The sequence below is a fragment of the Mustela nivalis genome (assembly GCF_964662115.1).
Source record: "Mustela nivalis genome assembly, chromosome: 1".
NCBI classification, from domain to species: Eukaryota; Metazoa; Chordata; class Mammalia; order Carnivora; family Mustelidae; genus Mustela; species Mustela nivalis.
This window is the reverse complement of record NC_139020.1, coordinates 137,957,979-137,982,996: the sequence shown is the minus strand read 5'-3', so window position 1 is coordinate 137,982,996 and position 25,018 is coordinate 137,957,979. Positions and strand designations below refer to the sequence as shown.

At 43.1% G+C, this 25,018-nt stretch overlaps 1 protein-coding gene and 1 long non-coding RNA gene across 18 annotated transcripts in view; one reads left to right on the top strand and one right to left on the bottom strand.

Moving 5' to 3' along the window:
* THRB (thyroid hormone receptor beta) overlaps positions 1-25,018 on the top strand; it is a 377,031-nt gene that overhangs the window by 257,051 nt on the left and 94,962 nt on the right. For 13 of the 16 annotated variants that reach the window (XM_082686715.1, XM_082686716.1, XM_082686722.1 and 10 more), the window contains one exon: positions 14,937-15,000. The exons of the other annotated variants lie outside the window; for them this stretch is intronic. In XM_082686715.1, coding sequence (XP_082542841.1) covers positions 14,979-15,000 — 22 coding nt within the window. In that variant the 5' untranslated portion in view covers positions 14,937-14,978. The remainder of the gene's footprint in view (positions 1-14,936; positions 15,001-25,018) is intronic. 16 annotated transcript variants of the gene reach the window in all.
* LOC309842555 lies at positions 1,399-16,889 on the bottom strand. Of its 2 annotated transcripts, XR_014299675.1 has the most exons (4): positions 16,725-16,808; positions 7,274-7,325; positions 6,238-6,341; positions 1,399-1,702 (listed from the first exon to the last, which is right to left on the bottom strand). It is a non-coding gene; the product is annotated as an uncharacterized lncRNA (long non-coding RNA). The 2 variants fall into 2 exon arrangements; XR_014299674.1 differs by lacking the exon at positions 7,274-7,325 and having other exon boundaries at positions 6,249-6,341; positions 16,725-16,889.

The following is a 25,018-nucleotide window of genomic DNA, read 5'->3' as shown; positions in this document are numbered from 1 at the left end:
GGAGTTATCCTCTCATCAAATCTTTTATACTGTAGCAGGCTAGAGAATGGAAAGCCCATGCTTTCCTTATGTTGCCAACTGTTCTGTAAAAAATTTGTAAAAATTTGCCCTGACAAATAGTATGTCTAATATTGTATGGAGTAAACCAAGTTCTCCCCAGATGGCAGTGACACTCAGTGAACCCTCTTCTCCCTGACTCCCTTTCCATCCCCCTCGGTCACCTCAGGAAGAGAGCCTGCCAGCTCCTCTCTCAATGTGCAACAGAGTGGCCGGAACCCTATGCCGTTAACCAATTTTCTAGAATCTATGATTAATGAGACATAACAATAACAACTCACATTTACTGAGGCACTTACTACACATAAGGGCCCATCCTACATGTAACAGAGACAGGAACTCCAGAGACATGAACACAGGCCTAGCTTGTGGGTGGCACTTGGTAAATGCACACTTCTCTTCTATCAACTCATTTAATCTTCGTAACATCTCTGTAAGAGACATACTGTCTTTTCCCCATAGGAAAGCGTACAAAGGATACTAAAACAGGCTGATGTAGATACTCTGCCCAAGCATTCAGATTGCATGTTCAGAATACTTTTAGCCCAGTCACCCACCCTATGCACAACCTCAGTTCACAGCTGAATCTAGACCAGGAAGACTGATGTGACCTCCACTGCAAGGATGGCATAATGATTTGCAGAGCATCTATGTTTTGAAGAGTTGGGGTTTTTTGGTAACTCTTTCTCCCGCACGTACTTCACTTCCATGGCCCTTTGCACTTCTAGGAGAGTACCAAACACAACATCCTCTAGTTAAAATTATGTTCTGTCATCTCTGTCATTGGGCAGTGCTGGCAGAGGGAACGAGGAGGGCTTAGTCATTCCTGTGCCCATCATGGCACCCAGCTGAGGGATGTGCATATGGCGGGTGGGAAGCAGTGTCTCAGCAATCAAGAACACTTGCTCTGGGTTCGCATCCCAAGTCCTCCTCTCACCAGCTGGGAGAAACAGGGCAAGTTTCTCTGACTTTCTAGCCCATTGTTTCATCAATGAGCAGAAAACAGCTGTAAATGTTTCTTCCCTTCACTTGGCTATTGATGAGATATTGGCTGTGTCCTCGGGAATTTCCTGGAGACCTAGCAGTCCCCAAGCAGTCCCCACACCCTGACTCACATCTTAGGGACTGCCTGGTGAAATGGTTGAAGGCAGGACTCTGAGCAGCCTGACGTCCTGACCTTCAACCAGATGCTCTATGCTTAGCAAGCTCATGTCAAGATCGTGAGCAGAGAAATGGTCAGGTGAGCAGAGAAATGGTCAGGTGAGCGGAAGGAAGGTTTCGCCCTTCTTAGCCTAACAGGGCTTGCTCTTGAGCTCCCCAGGGGAGGGATCATGGTCCCCATTGAGCTGTTGCCATCCATCACTTTAATCATAACATGCTGTTATTGCTCCATACATGTTCATAGATAACCAGAACATCAGTGAGTTGAAAGAGGTTCACAGGGCTGCTGGCCAAGCAGCATTTCAACAAACAGAACAAACAGACAAACAGACAAACAGAACTCTGTGTGGAATAAGTGGTCATCCGTAGATGGTAAATGTCAACATGGCTAAAGTCTTTCTTGGCATTACAAGTTCCAAAGTGTCCATCTGTACGAAGCTCTGTTGCACACAAAGTGGCTGCTTGCTTTCCAAAACTGCTGGTCCTGAAAAAGACCAGAATTTGGGGAGGTGTGGAAGTTATTAAGGGAAAGGCATTTAATCCAAATAAATTACTCTTGCGTTAAACCTTGCTCAAAAATATGATTTGCATTTCTTTACTGACTAATAGATGTCTCTGACAACCCATGAGGGCTAAGAAGTCTATCCTAGCTCTGATTCCAAACTCAAGCCAGGGAAAATCCAGATGACTGATAAGAAATAATAACAGCTTTTTCTTTTTGAGCTTTAGATATGACACTGTAGGATGCTTCCGTTAAGTGTGCATTTTTAACAGTTTTATTGAGACATAATTCACGCACGCAACAGAGTCCTCCCACTGAAAGTGTACAATTCAGCGGATTTTAGTATTTTACAGAGTCGTGCGGTTCTAACCCTAATCTCCTCTTAGGGCATCTCCGTCACCCCCAAAGAGCACTTGCTCCATTAGCAGGCACTCCCGTCCCTGAGCCAACCCGCCACCCACCCCTACTGCCCCACCCGAGATAACCACCCATCAGCTTTCTGTCTCTGTGTGATTTTTTTTAACCTAGACATCGCCTGGCGGTCCCTTCCCTTGACTTATAATTAGAATCAAATGATAAGTGTTCCTGCAAAATCTGTCATTTTTGAGAAAATTCATTTTCTTCATGCCTCACGGAGCCTTCCCTCCTCCATTCAGCCCCCGTCTCCACCACCACCTACGGAAGAGAACATTGTTCTTCATTTCACGAGTATTTATTAAGGGTCTGCCGTGTGCCACACACTATCTGAGCACGTGGGGAAATGGGTGAACAAGACAAAGACCGCTGGCCTCAAGGAGCTGACCTCCTAGCATGGGGAGACAGAACAATAAGTAACAAGAAGAAAAGAAGTAAGGTGTGTAGCATATTAAGACATGCTACATACTGTGGGATACGCAAGACTAGAGCAGGATGAGGGGAGTGGGGAAGCCAGTGCGCAGGGAAGGGCAAGTCAGCAAGGAACAGGCGGTCAAGGTAGGCATCTCTGCGAAGTTACGGTTTGCAAGACTTAGCGGGTGTTGGGGGTCAAGCATTTCAGGCAGAGGAACAATGCCCATGCAAACTCTCTCTGGTGGGGGCAAGGATAACATATTCCAGGAAGAGCAAGGGGTTGGCAAAACTGAAGTAGGGAGCAAAGTAGGAGACAATGGCAGAGAGTCGAATGGGGCAGATAATGGGCGCCCCAGCAGCTTTTCAAGCAGAGAGCTCACCTGCTGACATATATTCCCAAAGGACCACTCTGACCACCGTGTTGAAAGGAGATCCAAATGGTGCAAGAGCAGAATAAGGAGGTGCCCCCAGACACTATTTTAGAGCAGTGGTGCTCAACCTCGGCTGCACATCTAAACCCCTTGGGCGGGCTTTACAAAACTGAGGTCTGAGATCAAACTGGTTGAGGATACACACTGGGCACTGGGACTTTGCAAACCCACCCAGGTGACTCATTACGAGGCTCCAGTTGATATTAGTGTTTTAGGAGCTCGAAGCCATCTCAGCAGTTCCACTCTGCAGCCGGGAAACAAAAATTCACAGCTGGCCCTGGCCACTCCTGGCATGGCTGAGCAGAGAGGGGACCAGAGACCTCACGGCTGCAGGAAGGCCAGGACGGGAAGAGCAGGCAGTGTGCCAGCAGGCTGAGGCTGCATGAACTTGAGGATGTTGGTCCCCTTCTTTGACTGGATCCAAACATGAGCCTGAATGTGAGAACTGGGCTTTCTCCCCACACTTGACAGAGGGTTTGTTGTCATCTATTAGGACGGAATAGAAGGATAAGGTTTGAACCTCAGGAAGCGAGTAGGTGACTCATTCAACTGTATAATTGCGGTGTGCCTGGCATCGTGCAGGGAGTGGCTGGTGAAAAGATAAGGGCTGACCATCCTTGCCCAAGCCAAATGGCTCAAAGTCAATGCCGTATAATATTTCAAAATGTGTTATTTGTGGGAAGCCTTTAAATAAGGTGGGGAGGGGGGAACCCCTCAGTTGCATATCTGAGCTGTTGGCATTTTTAATTCAGAGAGATGAATAGAACATTATTGTGTTATATCGGCACAAGTACAGCGGGGGAAAAAAAAGATGCCTGGAGCCGCCGTGAGCGGAGCATGAATCAGCAATCTCATTCTATTGTTCAGAAAATAATCACAATGCTCGGAGGATGGAATTTAAGAAACATGCAGAAATGCCCTCCCCCCTCGCCAGTGGGAAACACACTGGCTAAGTCATGGCATCTCGTTTTTGGCTTCCTGAGCTGGAAGGAATGTAAAACTCTTGGAGAGGATTTAGGGAAAGCTGATTTATAAATATGGAAAATACAACCCAGAAGAAATGCGAGATGATTTAGACGCAGCGTCGGCACCCTCTCGGAGGTGCAGGCCGGGCCAGAGTGTTTACCCCTCCGGATCAGGAAGGAGAAATACCCTAGCTTCAGTCACTAACAAGTGTGTCTTGAGTACCTGCCGCGTGCTGATCCCTGGGCCGGCGGGTGGGGCCAGGAAGGGGTGGTCCCCACCTTTTAGCTTCTGATCTTGGGTCATGAGCAGGCAAGTGCAGGGAGGCCGGACAGCCATGAAAGGTTCTGGAACTCCTGCACACACCAGACTCATCGCCTGGAGGCCTTGTCAAAAACACGGCTGCTGGCCCCACCCTCGGAGTTTCTGATTTAGTGAATCTGGGTTAGGTCCTGAGCATCTACATTCTACAGCATTCCTGGGAGATGCTGCTGCTCTGGGGGCCACACTTTGAGAAGCTGAGGAAAGAAGCACCTGAGCCAGGAGAGGGGGAAGAGGGTGGCTTGAGTACCAGAAGTCCACTGGTAAGGTGCAGTGGATTTGTTGCCACTTTTTAAAATGTGTTCTCTGGTCCATAGCTAATGGTTTGTGATTAGCTGTGCACTTTGGGATAAACCTTGGTGGCCATGATTTTGCCACCATCGGGAAGGACAGCAAGAGCCAGGGGCAGAGTGTTCTCTGCAGGCCTGTGAAATCAGACCTCTTTCTTTGATGAAAGAGTAGGACTGTCCAGTGACTCCTAGCCACTCACAGTAGCAGGGGAATGGCATCAGGGGATAAGAGAGTGACAGTATGGCGACCTACGCCCACAATTGTGTTCATGCTCAAGACACCCTGGGAGTGCCATGGCAGACCCGTGATTATGCCATGGAATGTCTTTGATTTTTAAGGGAAACCCAGCAACACCTGTCAGACACCACACACTACTGTTAGGCTGTTTGGATCTTATTACTTAAAAAATAGAAAGTTTGGGGCACCTGGGTGGCTCAGTGGGTTAAAGCCTCTGCCTTCGGCTCAGGTCATGATCCCAGGGGACCTGGAATCGAGCCCCGCATCGGGCTCTCTGCTTAGCAGGGAGCCTGCTTCCTCCTCTCTCTCTGCCTGCCTCTCTGCCTCCTTGTGATCTCTGTCTGTCAAATAAATCTTAAAAAAAAAAAAAAACTTAAAAAAAAAATAGAAAGTTTGTTTCTTTTGACCTGGGGTCACTGTGAACAAATCACTGAAACAGGAATGATGCCATGAACGGAGAGAGTCGGAATCTCTGTGTCCCAGAACTCCAGGAGGAGGGTATATGTGGACTTCCACACTTTTTATTCCCAGAATCCTCCATTCGAGTCAGCGCATTTGAAGAAATATACATTCTAACTTTAACCTAAATACCAAGGAATAAAAAACCTAAGAAAATTAGAACTACGTGAATCTTTCAGGGGCTTTTCCTTCTTGTCTCCCGCCGGGATCTGCCCTCCCAGCTCCCTGCCTCAACCCTTCCCTATGGTTCCTGTCGTTATTTTGAAATAACAAGGCTAAATTCTCATTCAGTGCCCCAGCCCTTCCTTTATGACTTAAGTGCAATGGATTCATTCATACAAATTTGAACTAGTAATTGCTCTGGTGCATTCCTGAAAATCGCCTTTAAAACAGATTGTTAAAAGGTAAAATCCAAAAAAAGCTGTGTGTGCTGTCCTACGCTCATGACACTGGACAAGAAACCATTGCCTTTACCAATAAAGTTGGCCCAAAGGACCCTCATCAAGCAGCATCAAACAGGAACCCAAGGAAGGGGAGAATGGAGACATGTAAAGTGTGTGAATTATCTTTCCGCAGGAACTGTGTAACCTAGTTCCCCCTTCACCTCCCACCACTTAGCATTTAAGAAGTGGTAAACAATGATAACGATATTTGTTAGGAGAATTCAGTTTTCCTCTTAAAGTAATTTCAGGGGCAAATCAGTCTTCATAAGACCTCCTTAGGAAAGATGAGTATTTTTCCCTGAGGATTAAAATTCTGCAAGGTTAGGCATCTGGGCGGCTCAGTCGCTAAGCATCTGCCTTTGGCTCAGGGCATGATCCCTGAGTCCTGGGATCAAGCCCCGCATCGGGTTTCCTGTGCAGCGGGAAGTCTGCCTCTGCCTCTCCCACTCCCCCTGCTTGCGTTCCTTCTCTCGCTCCCTCTCTCTCTCTCTCTCTCTCTCTATGTCGAATAAATAAATAGAATCTTTAAAAAAAAAAAATCTACAAGGAGCTCACGGCATATTCCAGAGGCAGAGAGCACAAGCCCAGTCTGGGCAACGCCATCCTCCCAGGATGTAGATGTTCCCTCTGTCAAATGCTGTCCAGGGTCTGGAGAGTGGGGAGACGGGTGCAGGAAGTAAGTTCTTGTTGGTTGTTGTTGCCTTATTCATCATCAAACACTTGTAAGAAATCAATAATAAGTCATTTGCTTCAGTCCTAATGTTTTATTTTCACATTCTCGTTTGTTGTTTTTCATGCATGTGTCTTAGTGAGTCACCTAACCACAATTATATATTCAAGCATCTGGTGGTTCTGCGTGGTATCCTCATTCCTCAGGAGTTATTTAATTCTCCTGCCATGATGAATTCGTTTCCAGTGCCTTCAACATACACACACACGCACACGCAAACGCACACACAAGCACACGTACTTTATTTCCCTTGGCACAGGGAAGCTAACCTATTCTCCACCAGGTGTCAGTAGAGGCAGTTTTAACTGCTTGCTTTGACCAACAAGGCCTCTGTTGAAGCTGTTTGTCCTGCTGTGTCAGATGTTTCCTCAACCACCCATCTGCTTCCTCTTAAAAGACAAGCTTCTTCTCTGAGAAACGTTCAGAGATGATGGTCCCCCTGCAGAGAAAGGTAGCTTGGAGGCAAGTGCGCTGTAAACCTAGGCGGCGTCAAGTTGATTCTCCTAAAACTTCTACTGGCTGTTTTCTTCTTGACTTTTCTGTCACTACATTATGTGGCTACAAATTGTTCCGAGTTCCATTCAAGGTGATGATAAAGTGAATGTAACAGATGATTTTAGATTCACAGGCGGATTTTGTTTTAAACCTCAGTCTAAGCCCAAGAACCCCATTCCTACCATTGCCTACCACTTAGTCCTCAAAGCAGAAAACAGGATTTTACTCAGGCTGTGGCCCCAGAACCTAGCAGAATTGAAGAATACCACCATGGGTCAACATTCCACTTTGAGGTGGATGATCTTGTCCCACCCTGAGAACAATGACTCTTGACTTTGAACATCCCCTGACTTACTCTGTTGGTAACTGGCAGGACCCACACTCTTTCCATGCTGCAGTGACTTTACCTGGGAGAGAGAAGGAAAAAGAATGGAAGAGAGAGAGAGCGAAAGGGACAAGTATTTGGCATGAACATAGGTTAAAACGAAGAGCAGTAATGAGCCTCGCAAGGAGATTGTTGGATATGAATTAAAAGAGGTGGGTGGGGTAGGCATCAAGGGTAATCATTTTACCAAGAACAAAAAAATCAGCCGCAGCAAATTAGGCTCAGTTTCCATCACAGATCCTGGTTGTATTATCTCACTCTCCAAACTTCTCAGCCACTGCCGAAAATCCCAAATGAAAATTATAGCTTTGCCATTCAATAGTCATTTGCTGATATCCCCTATGTAGGACCCTAGTTGCTTGCCCACCTCATCCAGCAGAGGAATTTTGTCCCTTCCTTCTGCCCCTAGAGGTGATCCACTCCAACTAACGCCTGGGCCACAGCACAAGTATAAGCTACTACTTTTTTCCACATCTATATTGCAGCCTTGTATTCCATTTTAATCAGCCCATTCCCAGTCTAACTGTGCTGGCTTTTCCAATTGTTCCTCTTATTGATTTTTTTCTTACACAACACTGCCAAGTAGGGTTAGTTTTACCAGGTAGAAAAGGTGGATAACGGTGTGGTATGATTTGAATTACACCTTGTGTCTATTCTCTTCTATTTGACCTCTTATTACTATCATCATATATTCAAACATTATATATTCACTTCACTGGAACCTAGATTTACTATTAAAATACAAGGACCTCAGCAAAGGAAAATTGGGGCTGATTTAGGAAGTTATAGACTTGGGGACAAATTCATCTGGGTACCCAACCTTCTTTGTTCCCAATAACAAATTTAAGTGACCATGAAAGGTAACCTTGAAAGGAAAGAAAATTCCCAAAAGGTAAAATTAAGTCTAGAAAGCGGAGAATGGCAGATGAAAGAAAGGAGAAATTTCACCTCCATTTTATCTTGGTGATGATGGGATCTAGGGAGGTGGACTTCTGTGTTGTTGTAAGTCTTTAAACCATCTCAGAGTAACCTCAAAGCAGAGGCCAGATAGAAGTTCCAATTTCTCACAACATAGGGATGATTGGGCCTGGCTAAGAGATCAGTAGATCATAATAGTGACTACAATAGTAGTGAAATCTTCCAAAACCTTATGTTGATGTCCTACTTTTAAATCTACAAAGCATTTTTAAATCCCCTTGTCCTCATCATAACCCTGAAGGGTGGTAATTTTGACATCATTTTACAAATGAAACTCAGAGAGGTAAGGAGCCGTCTGAGATGGCCAGCCTGCTGAGTTGAGAAAGCGTCTGGAATGATGCCCAATGATGCCCACTCTGGAGGTCTTTCCTCTACACCTGGGCTTGAACTTGTTCTTAAAAATGTTTCCCAGGGGCGCCTGGGTGGCTCAGTGGGTTAAAGCCTCTGCCTTTGGCTCGGGTCATGGTCCCAGGGTCCTGGGATTGAGCCCCACATCAGGCTCTCTGCTCAGCAGGGAACCTGCTTTCTCTCTCTCTCTCTCTCTCTCTCTGTCTCTCTCTCTGCCTACCTATGATCTCTATCTGTCAAACAAATAAATTTAAAAATCTTTAAAAAAAAAAAAAAAGTTTCCCAAATGACAGAGTCAAAGTTTTGATGGAAATGGGCCCTTCCCTATAAGGGTCAGAGGATAGAGAGGGAAACTCCAGAAGGGAGAAGATGTTCAAAATGGGGGCGCAAGGCTCCTGATGGATACTCACAACCTCATTGTCTTCCTTGCATGAGGTGCAGACCACTCTGAAGGGACAGCCATTTGCCTTCACACAGCTGTGTTTCCAGATGCCACAGAGTAATGACAAGGCCAGAGTGGGGACCAAGTCTGGGAGGGGGCTCTGGTCCCATCCCATAAAGTCCAAAAGTGCCCTATGCCCCACAGTACCAAATAAACAGAGTACAAACAGTTGTTTGCTAGGTAAACACAACTTCAAGACACATCTGCAAGCATTGCCCTCCACTCATGTTGATATGACCTCTAAAATCCTTCTATTTAGGAAGAATGGATTATCTATGTTTGTGTCAAGTGCCAATGTCAGGTGAGAGGGTGGGCGTGTCCTCCCTTGAGAGCCTTCCTGGCGTTAAGGATCACAGCTTAGTGTCTGTGGTAACCTAACATTCAGGTATCTGACATTTTGAACTGAATCAAGAGATTTGCCTGTGAATGTTACCCCAACCCACCCCCCAGTACACTCCTGGCTTCTTTGGACAGCCCATGAGGCCCCTGTTCAAGTGTTAACAGATAAGTCCTATATATCTCACTGTTTTGTTTGGGGGTTTGTTGTGTTTTTTTACAGAGAGAGAGAGAGAGAGGGAGCACAAGCAGGGGGAGAGAGCGAGAGAGAGGGAGGGAGAAGCAGACTTCCTGACGAGTAGGGAGCCCGACGTGGGGCTCAATCCCAGGACTCTGGGACCATGGTCTGAGCCGTAGGCAGACGCCTAACGACTGGAGCCACCCAGGCGGCTCTTAACTCACTGTTCTGATGCATCAGACCACATGATACTCTGGTGCCCTCACTCCTGAGAGGTCCAAGGAGAAGCACACTAAGAAGGATGGCCTTAAAAAGGCTACCAGCACCCTCCTAAAAAAGGCTGATGTAAAGACGAGAGGGAGATGTGGGGTTTCATGTTAATTATGTACAGACCATATAAGCAATGACTCACTGGGTCCATATGGAAAGATTTTTCAAGGGGTAATTTTTACCGTTGTCCATTTAATGTTGTCATTTCTATAGAAAAAAAGGAGACACAAGGGGACAAAATGTTGTGCAGTCTGGGCAACTGCACTGGGGTTTTCCAAGATAGAGTTAGAGGTGTTCTCTCTGGCCTTAGTCTAGCTTTGCAACCTTGAACACTGAGACAGGAAAAAAAAAAAAAAATAGCAGTGATTCTGCACAAAGAGGTGCCACCAAAGGGGTCTGGCTCCTGAGGAGTCCTCTCCACACTACAGCAGACTTACCTTTCTCAACTTGGGTCTTTCTTTTCAGGAACTTCCCTAGCTCCCTATTTCCCTTATGATGAAGTCTGATTTCCATGGCAAACCTTTCAAGACCCTCCACCATCTGGCCCCTAAGTGTATTTGAAGCTTCTTTCTTGGGAATATTCTTTTCCCTCCCCACCCCAAATCATGTATCCTGTGCCAAGATGCTCTACATTTTGTTCTTTTGTTGATCATGGGCCATACTCTTTATTCTTCTCCTGGAAAATATCCTGGCTTATTTTTCAAAGCCAAGCTCAAATGTCACTGTTGGTCCTCCTCATATAGATAGAATTAATCACACTTTCCTCAGAGCTTCCAACCACATCTTTTATCCCTCTGGTCAACTCTTCTGCTGCTAAGGTACATGCTGGTTCTTCACCTAAGCCCTCCAGGAGCAGGCAACATGAATAATTCATCTCAAATCATCTAGAGCTTGTGAAGGTGACTGATGGCATAAATGGAGTAGCCCTAGACCAAATCCTGGGGTTAAAGAATTCCTCTTTAGCCTCTAGCCTTGCTTTTCTGAAACCCATCTTTCTTCCACCCACAAAGAGATCTACTGCTTGTAGGTCCCATTTGCTTTGCCCCTGACCAAAAATAGCTCACACTGGAGGATTTCTCTGCCTTTACTGCCCATGGTTCTTGGTTACACCACTTCAAAGAATGTAGAAGTAGATCCAAAGAGTGGTGGGCAGCAAAACAAAGTGTATTGAGCAAGAATGCAAAGCTCCTGGAGATGGGAGGGACACAAGAGGGTTGTCCTTGGAGTTTCTATGTTGAGGGGGTTTTATGAGCTCTTTTGCGAAACTATCTTAAGCAATCAGGGTGTGCTGTGTTGTGCCAATCAGGGCTTTGGTCACCTATCTGTCTACCTATTAGGTTAATGTTCATATGCTAATGGTCTCTTCTGCTGACATCTGAGAGCTTATGTCTTAACTGCCCCTTGGTTGTGATAGTGACAAGTGCTTTGTGGTTAATTGTCTTAATTGTAGGACATTTTGCAGAAGTCATTTCTGCAAAGACTGCAAAGCAGAATGCTAGTGAGGTCCTGTCTAAGCTGCAAAGCAGGATGTTAATGCTGTTTTAGCTGTCCTGACTCCATACGTTCTTATTGGGGACCCTGGCTCTGACTACCTAACTGTCCAACTAACTCCTAACAGCAGGTCTCCTTTTCATCCTATTCAATAGGTTGTATTTGTACTACCACTTTAAGTCTGAATATACTTGCCAAATCGTCTACCCATCTTTCAAGGGAAAGGGACTGTAACTTTCATTATATTCTTTAAGTAGACCAGAGTGCCCCCCCCCACCTCCAACCCCGAGCAATTGAGAACTGCAGAGCTAAAGGAATGAAGCTTTAGAGAAGAACTTTAAGGGGAAGCATGGAGCAGGCCTTTAGCAAATCCCTGGAACCATGTAACACACCTGGCACCTGCTTTGCTGCAGAAAGCCTCTCAAGAGAGGCTTGATCTGTCCTAAGAACAAGAGCAGCCCGAGGTCGGGAGAAGGTGCACCTTTGTGCAATTTCTCCTGCCTGGAGATGCGCACCTTCTGTCGAACAGAGAAAGTCCCCTGTCCCCTCAGGGGTTCCCAGCGGCACCTCTCCAGCGGCACCTCTCCAGCTATCCTCTGTCCTCTAACACCCTGAACTCTTTCCACATAACAGCTCCTCAGATATTCGAAGATCATCCCCTAACCTTCATGTGACTGCCTTCTACGTTTCTTTAAGATGTGTTTTCCATCAACCTGAACATTCTACTTGAGGCTTTCTCTTAAAATATAGCAGCCCAGACATGGCCTGACTGTTGTCCTATAGGCTACATTTCCATCCAAGCAGTCCAAGATGGTCTCTGAGCTCACAGTAGGTTGCATGGAGCTCAGTGTCTCCCAGAGTCCGTGGACCTACTTCCAAAGTGTTTGTAGTAATGCTGTATGCTTTCCAGTTTCAGATAACTCAATAACAACTTCTCCATCCTTTGTATGTTTTTAAATATAAATGCATTTTAGGTGTTTTGGAGGTGAATGTCCACTTCTCCATTCTTGCAAGGGGAACGAGCTTCACCTAAGGGACAGGGCAGTGGACTGAGAGTGATAAGTGGGCGGAAGAAGGCACGGCCTTGAGTGATTCTCCATACCACCTCTTGGCACACCGTGTATGCGGCTGGTGTGTTTAGCCACTCCGGGCCAGCAGGCTCTGCCTTCCCAGACAGCTGGTAAAATGGATTATAAATTCCTTGAGGGCCAATAGCCTCTATCTTAACCTATTTGCATTCCTGGTTTTTAGCCCAGTATTAAATGCTCAAATAGCATCCATCCCAGTGTCTTACTATTTCTACTTCCTTAATGTCACTGGAGTCCCTCACCCTCCGCAGTCACCATCCTAGTTCTTGCTGCTTTCATCTCTCCCTTATACTTGCTGTAGCCTCTGACTGGTCTGCTTTAGCTCGGTAGCCATGCAGCTTTAAAAACTCAAATTAGTATTTAAACTCTCCTTAAAACTGCATTAGTTAAAAAAAATTACGTGGGGGCATCTGGGTGGCTCAGTCATTAAGTATCTGCCTTCAGCTCAGGTCATGATAACGGGGTCCTGGGATCGAGCCCCACATCAGGCTCCCTGCTCTGCGGGAAGCCTGCTTCTCCCTCTCCCACTCCCCCTGCTTGTGTTTCCTCTCTCACAGTGTCTCTCTCTGTCAAATAAATAAATAAAATCTTTCAAAAAAAAATAATAATAACCCAGAGTAGTCCCTGTGCCTCGAGCACTCAAATGAGAAGAAAGCATTAAATCATGACCTGTGGAAAGGCCTAGTGAAGAAGAGAACCTTCAGGTCCAAATCACCTCTACTGAGAAGCCTCTCTGGATAGTCCCAGGTAAAAGTGATCTCTGTCCCCTTTGTATCCCAGGCCCAAGGGGAAACCTGTGTACATTCTTGCCTTTTTTAACATGATTCTCCCCCTGCTGCATTAGCAGAACCTGCTGGACAGGCCCAGGGGCTATCTTTGGGCAAAGCCTGGGGGACTGCCTGAGCAGAGTAGCCCCTCAATTAGGGCCTCTGGACTGACCGACCAAAGAAATGAATGATTCCTATATAAGGAATGTCCTCCATTCCAGCGGAGCTTGCCTAGGAGGCTAAACTGCGTGCCATTCTCCAACTCAGTTGGTGCTGAGGTGCTGAAGCTGTGAGAGGAGCTTCACCTTTGAGGGTCCCAGGATGCAGACCACATTGGGTCTCACTGAGGACTCTTCCCTGCCCGTGAGCAGTGGGACTTGCTGAACAAGTGATGTGCAGACCATGACTCAGCCCTTCCGGGATGGAGAGGAGCCTTCGGGCACATCGTCACCCGATACTTCCTCCTCACTGACCTACTAAGTGCAAGCCTTCACCGAGTTTGTTTCCTTTCGTGACCACACACACACACACACACACACCTTTCTTAATTTTTAAGCTCTTTGGACTTTGTTTTCCCCTTTAACCTCAATGACCAGCTGTTGAGCCCCAGGCTGTGGTGGACCTTCTCTGTACCCAGTCCTCAGGGTAGGGCGCTTCGCTGACCCCACGCTATGCCACAGGACAGCCAGGAAAAGAGGCCCCACAGCCCTGCCTACACAAGAGGGTTATTGGACTTTCCCGCAATTACATTATAAAATTCAAGAGGTCATTGAAGGAAAATAGCAGTAAATACTACCAAATGCCAAAGTACCATGAGAATAACAGTACTAGTATACTATTAATGTTCTAGCAATGGTAATCATACAGTTACAGTAATGGTAATACTAAATGAGAATAGTACTGAGTAGGCAAGTTAGTACTAAATTTTGTGGTGACAATATTTTTAAAGCCTTAATCATATTTCTTCTCTTGTTTCTGGGTACTTTCTACTTCATAAACAATACCTTTCTGTAGGTCATATGCCTATTCAATTGAAATTTTGAAAGCAAAGATTTTTTTTTTTTTACTTGATGGTATGGCAAGAACATAACTAGGATTTTACAGTTTCACCTTTGAGAGCATAAAAAGGGAACAAAACTATTTGGACACATTTGTGTTAATATTTTATTTTAATATTGGTGTTACCAGTCAAGACTCTTGGTTGCAAGTGGGCAGAAACCTGACAGCTTATGTAAACACAGGAATTGTTTTGCTTAGGAAAGATTGAGGAACCAAACCCTTGAAGGGACAGGAGGGACACAGGTTGGCCTCAGAGAGAGCTGGAAGCAGGGATGGAGGCCACTGCATGAATCTGAGATGGACCCTCCTCACTTGGAGAAGGAAGCATCTAGACTGAAGATCCCAGTCTATCCTAGCCCCTCTCAGGAAAAGCAGCAAGTCATTGTGCTAGTAGCGTTCTTGAAATTGAGATGGAAAAACACACATGCAATCTTGAATAAAAATAATGATGTTAAAGATGTATCTATAGAAGGAACTCTGAGATTATAATTAAAACGTCTTGTAAATTTACATGTATCACAGAGCCCGCCGATGCTTCAATTTCCCTAGTTGTGAGTTGAGAGTAACAAACTGCCTCAAGCTAATTAATGCATGTGGTATTGTTTGAAACAAAAACATTATGGAAAATACAGGTTATAACCTGTGGTATTTTTTTTTCTTGTCTTTTTCTTTGTAGGAGGTGTCAGTGAAAAAAAAGGTCCAGAATGATTACTAACCTATGACTCCCAACAGTATGACAGGTATCTATTTTTTTTTAATTTTCTTTGCACATCTCATTTTTGTTCCACCTAGAGAGAAATACAGGGGTTCTAAAAGACCAACCTAAGAGTCTTAGCAACACTTATTTCCAGTATCACTTAATGCAGATGCATCCTGTGAATGCGTCCCGACAAATGAGCTTTCATCTTCTTCAGAAACAATGAGAGGCATCATCACCAGAAACGTATGGAGAAGAAATGATAAGTAAAAGGCTAGTTTTTAGCTATGCCGAGATAACCCTCGTACACTAGATATGTTGACCCTTTACATTCACTTAGATCAATATAATAAATGGCTCTCCCCACTTAATGACTACAGTTCAGGCATCTTCCCCCAGATGGACTGTTTATTCCATTTAGCAGTAGAGTCAGAATGGAATATGATTAGACTGCAGCAGGTAATTGAGGTAGAAACTCTTAGCAAGGGACAAAGGAGACAGAATGACCCCCAAGGAAGATAAGGTCGCAAAAGCATGAATTCTTTGTGCAACACGGAGAGCAGGGGTTGCAAACTCAAAGGCGCCAGGTGCCAGGCGGATAACCTCAATGTCAGAAAAGGGTTGGGTGTAAGGGAAAACAAGAAACAAAACTGGAATACTCGGGTTCCCTCTAAAGAGTAGCCATTCTTCCACTGTAGGTGATCACTGACAGGTAGGGATGAGCCCCGGAATGCCCAGAGATTTCAAAGTTTTAAAAGAAGTTGGAAATTCAGATTTTAAATGGAATATTGCCCCTTGTAAATATTAACAATTAACTTATTAAAAAATGTCAAAGACTCATGGGCCCATCAAAATACATCTGCCAACTAGAATGAACCCAGGCACCATCAGTTTATAAGCTCTGCAATCTACCTTCCAGCTTAGCACCAAGCCCCCGCCCATTCATATGGTTCCCATGACAGCAGGGCAGACGCCCATAGACCTCTGTGTGCCATGGGTATAGCTTGACTTTTGATAATCCATTCCTGTCATGACAGACTAAACATGCAGGACAATTCCTCCAAGAATCCATTCCCCAGTAGTCCTGAGAAACTGAAGTGACGTAAAGCTCCACTCAGCCTTCTGCAATTTTGGAAGCCTCCCAATAACCATAAACTGCCTCTCTCAGCATCACTGCCCTGCCCTTCTACCCACCTACACTGGAGCTCTTGGTACAGCACAAAAGATGGAGTGCCGGAACAAACCAGAATGATTCACACCAGTAAGTGAGGGCCTCAGAACCACAGCTCGTCCTTTCCTCCTATTTTTACTCATGAACAGGCATCAGAACATACCCACCCCCTTTCTATTGTACTGCCAAACCAGCCAAAATCCTCTCCCACTTAAATCTCACCCATTCTATGTCATAAACCTGGTCGTTCCATGGAAAATTGGTACAGATCAAGCTTAGCTAGCTCCTTCATGTTTACTGAGGAGTGGGCATCTCAGCCAGAAGGAATGAAGCCTAAGTCTTTGCAGGCACAGGCACTTGGGAGCACAGATATCAGACAGCAGCAAGCCATGCTGCAAAACCTAGGGAAAGTGCTCCCCCACTGCCACAGGATGGTGTGGGATCAAGTGCAATACGGGGGTGGCTCTATCCTCCATGATAACCCGCCCACTCAAAAAGGCCTCCAAAGATACAGTCTCAAAGAACATTCATGTCTGAAACGTACCAAAATGGCAAAGCTTGGTGAAAAAGTGGGTAACATCATGGCTTTCACTTGCCTTGGGGTGGATTCCAGATGGAGTCCAGAATATGTGTCCATCCCAGGTTCTGGCAGAGCAGGCGTCAGCAATTCTTTTTAAGGAGCCACAGAGTAAAGATCTTCGGTATTGCCGATGACTCAGCTCTGCCCCTGCGGCTGGAAGAGCCATGGGCCGCACACAGACAGATGGCTTGCACGTGTTTCAACAAAACTTTATTTACACAACAGGCAACAGGTCAGCTTGTGCCCAAGGACTGTAGTTTGTGGACCCCTGGTCTAGAGTCCAAGATAGTCCAGACCATCTTACTGTGAAACAGAAACCCAAGGCCAAGTCAGCATCTCCAGAACTGAGCTAGGAATCTAGGCTTACTCCAGGACAATTCTAAACTGAGCTTTTCCACTGATCTTGTAGAAGCCAAGATCCTTCCTCACATGCTGAGCTGGATCTGCAGGTGCCTCCCAGGAGAGGAGGGAGTTTTTGCTTCCCAGCATTTGCTTCCTAGTATAGAGACTAACAGTAGTTTGCTATTTGCAAAAGCAGTCTATTCCATATATACATATGCTCAGTGCATGTTAATGGACTCAGCTGAGAAAATTATTACTTGAGACTCCCTTGCTTGTGGACGAAACCAAACAGCATCCTTTTCCCTCTCTCTTTTGCTATGATCTCAGGCTTCGTGTTGATTTTAAGAAACCTAAAGAGCTTATTTTATTGTGGAAGACCATAGTAAAGTTGTAAGCCATCAGAACTAAGTGCTTGCTTTAGCAGCCTAATTAAAAGGCAAATATGCATATTTTCTTCTTTGAAAAACATAATAGGTAATACTGCTGTTACACAATACTGGCTATCAATTAGCCTTTATGAAAATAAGACCATTCTTTAAATGAACAAGAATAAGAACACTGAATCTATTTTCCTAAAAGCAAGCTGACCAGCATTTTCAGATAAAAGAGCCATGTTGTTAGAAGCGGTCTCTTTCAGCCAGAATGCTTAATAAATTTGTATGTTTTGCATTGACTCAAATGGAAATTTGGTTATTTTCTGGGGTTATTTAATATCAGCTACAATGGAGTCAGATCTTGCCAAAATTTTCTTGTTGCTTTACTCTACCTAGTTTGAAATTGGGACTGTATGAAATCACTCATTGAAAAATACTGATTCTTAATGAAGAAAGTAAGAAAGTGGCTTAATATGGCATTTTATCAATCTGGAATTAAGCACTGCTTCCTAAGTAATCTGAGGGGAATTCTGCTAACACTTATGGCATTATAATGAGCTTGGTTTTGCATAAAACCATGATTCACCGCATAGAGGAGTTTGTTGCAAAATATGAAGACCTAAAAGTTCAAATACGGGAGTTAGAGGCTTTTGGCCTTGGTGGAAAAGAAAACTAAGAACTTGGACTTCTCCACATGTGCCTGAAGAAGCAGAAGCCAGGATCCATTGGTTGCATTGAACCTGGCTTTATAAAATTAGGATACGTCATGAAGTTTGCACAGTATTTGATGTTTCCATCCAGTTGAGCCCCCAGTCAAAGTCAAAGTCTTGTGAATCCTTCCATGTGAAGAAAATATTCCCCATTCAGTTGTTCGGTCTGTCCCTCTTCTTTGTGCCCTGCTTGTCCATTTAACTTCCCTGTTGTGATGTTTGCCTTTTTCTTTTTCTTTCTCAAGATATTACTGTTGAGTGTATCTCAGGCACCAGGAGAGGGATGGTAGCAAGGATGTGACCGCTTTCAGTTGTTGACCCGAGGTTTCCTCTGTATGATCGTCAGATTGTTTGCTTGTTTGGGGTTGGGGTCATGTGTTAAGGAAAAGGAAGAATTACACAAGTTTTTTTTTTTTTTTTTTTTTAAGTACATTTCTTTTTACTTCTGAGGTTTAAATTCTTTTACATGCTTACTGGCCACTTGTATTTCTTCATCTGTCACTCACTTGTTCATACTTATTGTCCACCTGCTCATTGTGGATTTTATATTTTTCCTCATTATGTGGAGAAATGGTTTATTATATATAAGTAGTTTATTATATATTAAGGATAATAACTGAGCATATCACCTAATCTCTTTATGAATTCCCTATTTTTTAATATTTTATTTACTTGAGGGAGAGAGAGAGAGAGCATGACAAAGGGGGAGAGAGAAGTAGACTCCCCGCTGAGCAGGGAGCCCAATGTGGGGCTTGATCCCAGGACCCTGAGATCATGACCCAAGCCAAAAGCAGACACTTAACCAATAGACCACCCAGGTGCCCCCCTATGAATCCCTTACTAAATGAGAAAGGAAGACCAGTTCATCTCTTGTTCTCCTTCTACTTTTACAATTACTTTGCATTTGAACATGTATAAATCATATTTTCATAAAGTAGGACATGGAGGCAGTGAAGGTTGGATGTTAAGAAAAAGGGATCCTGGAGCAATGTTTTCTGTTTCTAAGACCATCCTAATGAACAAGTTTTTCAGAGTTCAACAAAACACTTAGGCTGGGAAAACAGTATTTTATTGCAAGCCCTTGTCACTCTTCAGAGGTGGCTCTCCAAGTGTTCGTTAGGCTTCCCAGATGCTCCTTATAACCATTTCATTCCTTCAGAAAGAGAATCACAGTTGTGTTTATGTCCCATGACCTAAGTAGATCATCTTTTCATGGAATCAGGAGGTTGCTGACAGCAAAATAATGACCCCATTCAAAGATGACTAATGTGAACTGTGTACATATTATGAATATTTCCTAGTGTCAAAAAACACTCTTCTGAAATAGGATCTTGGTCATGGCTACTTAGTAATCCAACATTTACTGATATAGTCCTTGATTGTGAGACTTTTAATATAAAGTTACTTAAATCATACGAGAATGAATTGCATTGTATATAATTTCATACCTCTGATTATTTCCTCAGGATAAAACTCTACTAAGTAAAAGAAAATGCTAAATTAAAGGGAATGAACATCTTTAAAAACGTTTTCTATTGCCAGATTATAACCAGATTATTAGAGCAGCTGAGATACCCATCAGCAGAACAGCTTCCTCCCACAAATCCTCCAAATGTGGGGCTTTTTGGTAGTTAATTTTTGAGGCCATTTATAAGACAAAATGTTATCACAGCTTTCAAAACTATGTTTCTTACTGATAATGAATTTGACTACGCACACACACACACACACACACACACACACACACACACTGATTGGCCACTTAAAGGACTTTTGTAACTTCCCTGTACTTTTCTGTTGTGCCATTTAATTTTTCTTATGATTTACACATTAAGAAAATAATTCATTGTCTATCGCTAATAATACAACTATTTTCCAATACTATTATATGTCTCTTTTTTTCATTTTTGGCAATATTTGAACTTCAAAGTTTTTTCTTCTTTTTTTTCTATATTTTTCTTCTTTTGAAATAATTCCATACCAACAGAAAAGTTTGCAATATTAGTTCAAAGAATCACCAGCTACCCTCTACCCAGAGTCCTCAAATGTTAACATTTTATCACCTTTGCTTAATTCTTTTCCATCTCACTTGTATAATTTTTCTTTTGAACCATTCACAAATTAGTTGTAAGCATGATGGCATGGCATCTTTTGACATATGCAAGTTCTTAGTTTCTATATAGTAAGCTCTATTAAGTGTTGTTCTATAATTTATGTCTTTGTTGTCAAGCTTATAAAAGTCTTCTGGTGAGTATTGATGGACAGAATTCAATGGATTCTTTGTGATGAGTCAGCATTCCTATTCCAACATGTAGTACTTTTTTTTTTAATTTAAATTCAATTAATTAACATATAATGGATTATTCCTTTCAGAGGCAAAGATCAGTGATTTATCAGTTGTATATAATACCCAGTGCTCATTACATCAGATGCTCTCCTTAATGTCTATCACCCAATTACCCCATCCCACCAGCAATCCTTAATTTGTTTCCTATGCTTAAGAGTCTCTTATGGTTTGTCTCCCTCTCTGATTTTGTCTTATTTTATTTTTTTCTCTCTTCCCATATGCTCCTCTGTTGTATTTCTTAATTTCCACATATGAGTGAAATCATATAATTGTCTTTCTTTGATTAACTTATTTTGTTTATCATAATACCCTATAGTTTCACCCATGTCATTGCAAAAGGAAGATTTCGGGTTTTTTATATGACTGAGTTGTATTCCATTGTGTGTGTGTGTGTGTGTGTACACCCCATATCTTCTTTATCCATTCATCTGTCGATGGACACCTCTCTGGGCTCTTCCCATAGTTCGGCTATTGTGTACATTGCTGCTATAAACGGGTGCATGTAACTCTTCAGATCACTACGTTTGTATCTTTAGACACCTGGTAGCACAATTGCTGGGTTGTAGGGTAGCTTTATTTTCAACTTTTTGAGAAACCTCCATACTATTTTCCAGAGTGGCTGCAATAGCTTGCAATCCCACCAACAATGTAAGAGGGTTCCCCTTTCTCCACATCCTCAACAACATATGTTGTTTCTTACCTTGTTAATTTTAGCTATTCTGAATGGTGTGAGGTAGGATCTCATTATGGTTTGGATTTGTATTTCCCTGATGCTAAGTGATGTTCAGCCTTTTTTCATGTGTCTGTTGGCCATTTGGATATCTTCTTTGTCTATTCATGTCTTCTACCCATTTCTTGATTGGATAATTTGTTCTTTGGGTATTGAGTTTGATAAGTTCTTTATAGATTTTGGATACTAGCCCTGTATCTCATAAGACATTTGCAAATATCTTCTCCCATTCTCTAGATTGTCTTTTGGTTTGGTTGACTGTTTCCTGTGTTGTAAAAGCTTTTAATCTTGATGAAGTCCCAGTAGTTCATTCTTTTCTTTCTTTCCCTTGTCTTTGGAGTCGTGTCTAGCAAGAAGTTGCTGCACCCAAGGTCACAGAAGTTGCTGCCTGTGTTCTCCTCTAGGATTTTGGTGAATTCCTGTCTCGCACTGAGGTCTTTCATCCATTTTGAGTCTACTTTTGTGTATGGTCTAAGGAAATTGTCCAGTTTTATTCTACATGTGACTGTCCAATTTTCCCAACACCATCTGTTGAAGAGACTGTCTTTTTTTCCATTGGATATTCTTTCCTGCTTTGTCAAAGACTAGCTGACCATAGAGTTGAAGGTCCATTTCTGGGTTCTTTGTTCTGTTCCATTGACCTCTGTGTCTATTGACTGGTATTATAGTGAGAATTTTTCCATCCATGTTCATTAGGGATATTGGTCTGCAATTCTCCTTTTTGGTGGGGTCTTTGCTTGGTTTTGGGATCAATGTAATGCTGGCCTCATAGAAAGAGTTTGGAAGTTTTCCTTCCATTTATATTTTTTAAGATTTTATTTATTTATTTGACAGAGAGAGATCACAAGCAGGCAGAGAGGCAGGGTGGGTGGGTGGGGGAGCAGGCTCCATGCTGAGTAGGGAGCCTGATGCGGGGCTCAGTCCCAGGACCCTGAGATCATGACCTGAGACAAAGGCAGAGGCTTAAGCCTCTGAGCCACCCAGGTGCCCCTCCATTTCTATTTTTTGAAAGAGCTTTAGAAGAATAGGTATAAATTCTTCTTTAAATGTTTGGTAGAATTCCCACAGGAAGACATCCAGCCCTGGACTCTTATTTATTTGTTGGGATATTTTTGATTGCTGCTTCAATTTCCTTGCTGGTTATGGGTCTGCTCAGGTTTTCTATCTCTTCCTGTTTTAGTTTTGATAGTTTATATGGCTCTAGGAAGGCATCCATTTCCTTCAGATTGCCTAATTTGTTACCATATTATTGATCATAATATATGTTTATAATAGTTTGTATTTCTTTGGTGTTGGTTGTGATCTCTCCTCTTTCATTCATGATTTTATTAACTTGGGTCCTTTCTCTTTTCTTTTTGATAAGTCTGGCCAGGGGTTTATCAATCTTATTAATTTTTTCAAAGAACTAGCTCCTAGTTTCATTGATCTGTTCTACTGTTCTTTCAGTTTCTATTTCATTGATTTCTGCTCTTATCTTTATTAATTATCTTCTTGTGCAGGGTTTAGGCTTTCTTTGCTGTTCTTTCTCCAGCTCCTTTAGGTGTAAAGTTAGGTTGTGTATTTGAGACCTTTCTTATTTCTTGAGAAAGGCTTTTAGTGCTCTATACTTCCCTCTTCAGACCATCTTTATTGCATCCCAAAGATTCTGAACAGTTACGTTTTCATTTTCATTTGTTTCCATGAGTTTTTTAGTTCTTCTTTAATTTTCTGGTTGACCCATTCATTCTTTAGTAGGATGCTTTTTAGCCTCCACATATTTGAGTTCTTTCCAAATTTCCTCTTGTGATTGAGTTCCAGTTTCAAAGCACTGTGGTCTGAAAATATGCAGGGAATAATTCCAATCTTTTGGTACTGGTTGAGACCTGATTTGTGACTCAGTACAACATGTAGCTCTTTTTAATGAGACACTGAGATGACTGGTGAAAGTTGAAAATTTTCTCAGTAAACACCCTCTCATATTTATCCTTTATGCACCAACCATGCACCCAGAGTACCCTAGCCCTAGCCCTTGAGGGCAGGAAGGGAAAGACTGACAGTGCTGGAGGTCCTTCTGTCCCTTCTCCCAAAGTCAGGACTGCCAAACCCCAGGTCTTTGTACTGGTTCCCATACAAAGAACACAACCACAGAAGCCTGATGTGGCACTCTGCTTCCTTTACCATGTTGATAGAAGAGCTGGAAGACTTTATATTGATTTATACACTCCTGACATAATTCTTCTGAAAGAGCATCTAGAAGCTTATTTCACTTTCTTCCAAGTTCCTGTTTCCCTGGTTGTGGCCAAAAATAAAACATGGCCTTGGATTCCATAGAGCCAGCTATGCATATTACAAATGTTGCCACAAATAGCTTTGGAGAAGGAAAAATACCAACTTGCCCAAATAGCTAGCTCTCCTGTTGGTGGAGCCAATTACAAAAAGGGATTTTGATTTTATTTCTTGAGCATTTACCCACATGAAGCAATGGGGAACATTTTGCTCCTTCCTCAACATGGTATCACTTCTATAAAAAACAAAAATCTCACTGAAAGTAGGCTAGAAAGGAAATATCAGTCTTTCACAAAATGCCTTGATGGCAGAAGGGAGGCTATTATATCCATATTATATAGAAAATCTCTAAATTCCTCCTCAGACATCTCTCCCCCAGATCACACCTCATGGTAACTCCTGAAGCCTCTTGTCCTCTTCTCTCTCTCTACTTTAGGTAAAAATCCTGGTGTGGTGGCTCTGCGCACACTACTTCCCTTCCCCATGCCTGTAAGGATTCTCTTCCCTCTTTCCCCTCTTCTCTCCACCCTGTAACTCCACCTGCTCTTTTCCTTTGAAGGCTGTGGGCCTCTTCACTCCCCTCTCCCATTTGCATCCCTTTTAATACCCCACTCAGCAAAATAAATAGATCTTCCTTCCTAAGGAACTCACCTTAGAAAGTAAGAAAAGAGAAAACCGTAAATGCTTATAATTTTACACCCCCTCACCCCCATCACACACAAATTGGTAGAAGAAAGTCACTCCATGGCATCCAGTCTGATGAAGAGAGGAGCCCAGAACCATAGTTCAAGACATTTTTTCCAGTTTTCACCATAACAAGGGAGAAACTGAGAAAACTACAAAACAAAAGAGAGTGAGACAGGATTTCTGTGTAAATAAGACATAACCCTTTTCTTTGACACAGAAGCAAATACTTCTTTTTCTTTCCTCAGAAAACAGAAAAAATGGTGACCCTTTGCACCATACAAAGGTAAAGGACCTTGACATATAGTTTACCTAAAGAGAAAATGGCTCTCTAGTACTCTGATGGCTTGTCTTCCCATCCCTCACTTCTTTTACTTCTTGAACTTTTCCTGGAAGACAAACTTCCTGCTGATAAGTATGGAACTTTCTGAAAGAGAGTAGAATAATTAACTCTCACCAAATTCAGCCAGATTAATGAAAATCTTTTCTCAAAACTTTTGGGCCTCCAATATAGTTGCTTCAAGAATAACTTCACCTTCCAAATTTGAACTGCAGCCAGGTGATCAGGAAGTTGAAAGGTCAAAAAGATAAGCCTTTATAGAGAATGAAAGATGGAAGTACAAGAGCAAAGAAAAAAAAAATTCTTTAACAACAACTCCTGTATTCTTTCAAGAAGCTACACTTTACAGTGTTTGGCTTTTCCTAGGGGTGTCCCCTTATCCCAGCCTGACTGACCCTGCTCTTCACCTCAGCCCCATTGTCATTACCTTTATCAACCACCCCCATCATGCCATCATAATTCTGATAAACTCATCTCTACCTCTTTCAAGCCTACTCTAACTAAGAATTGCCTAGGCA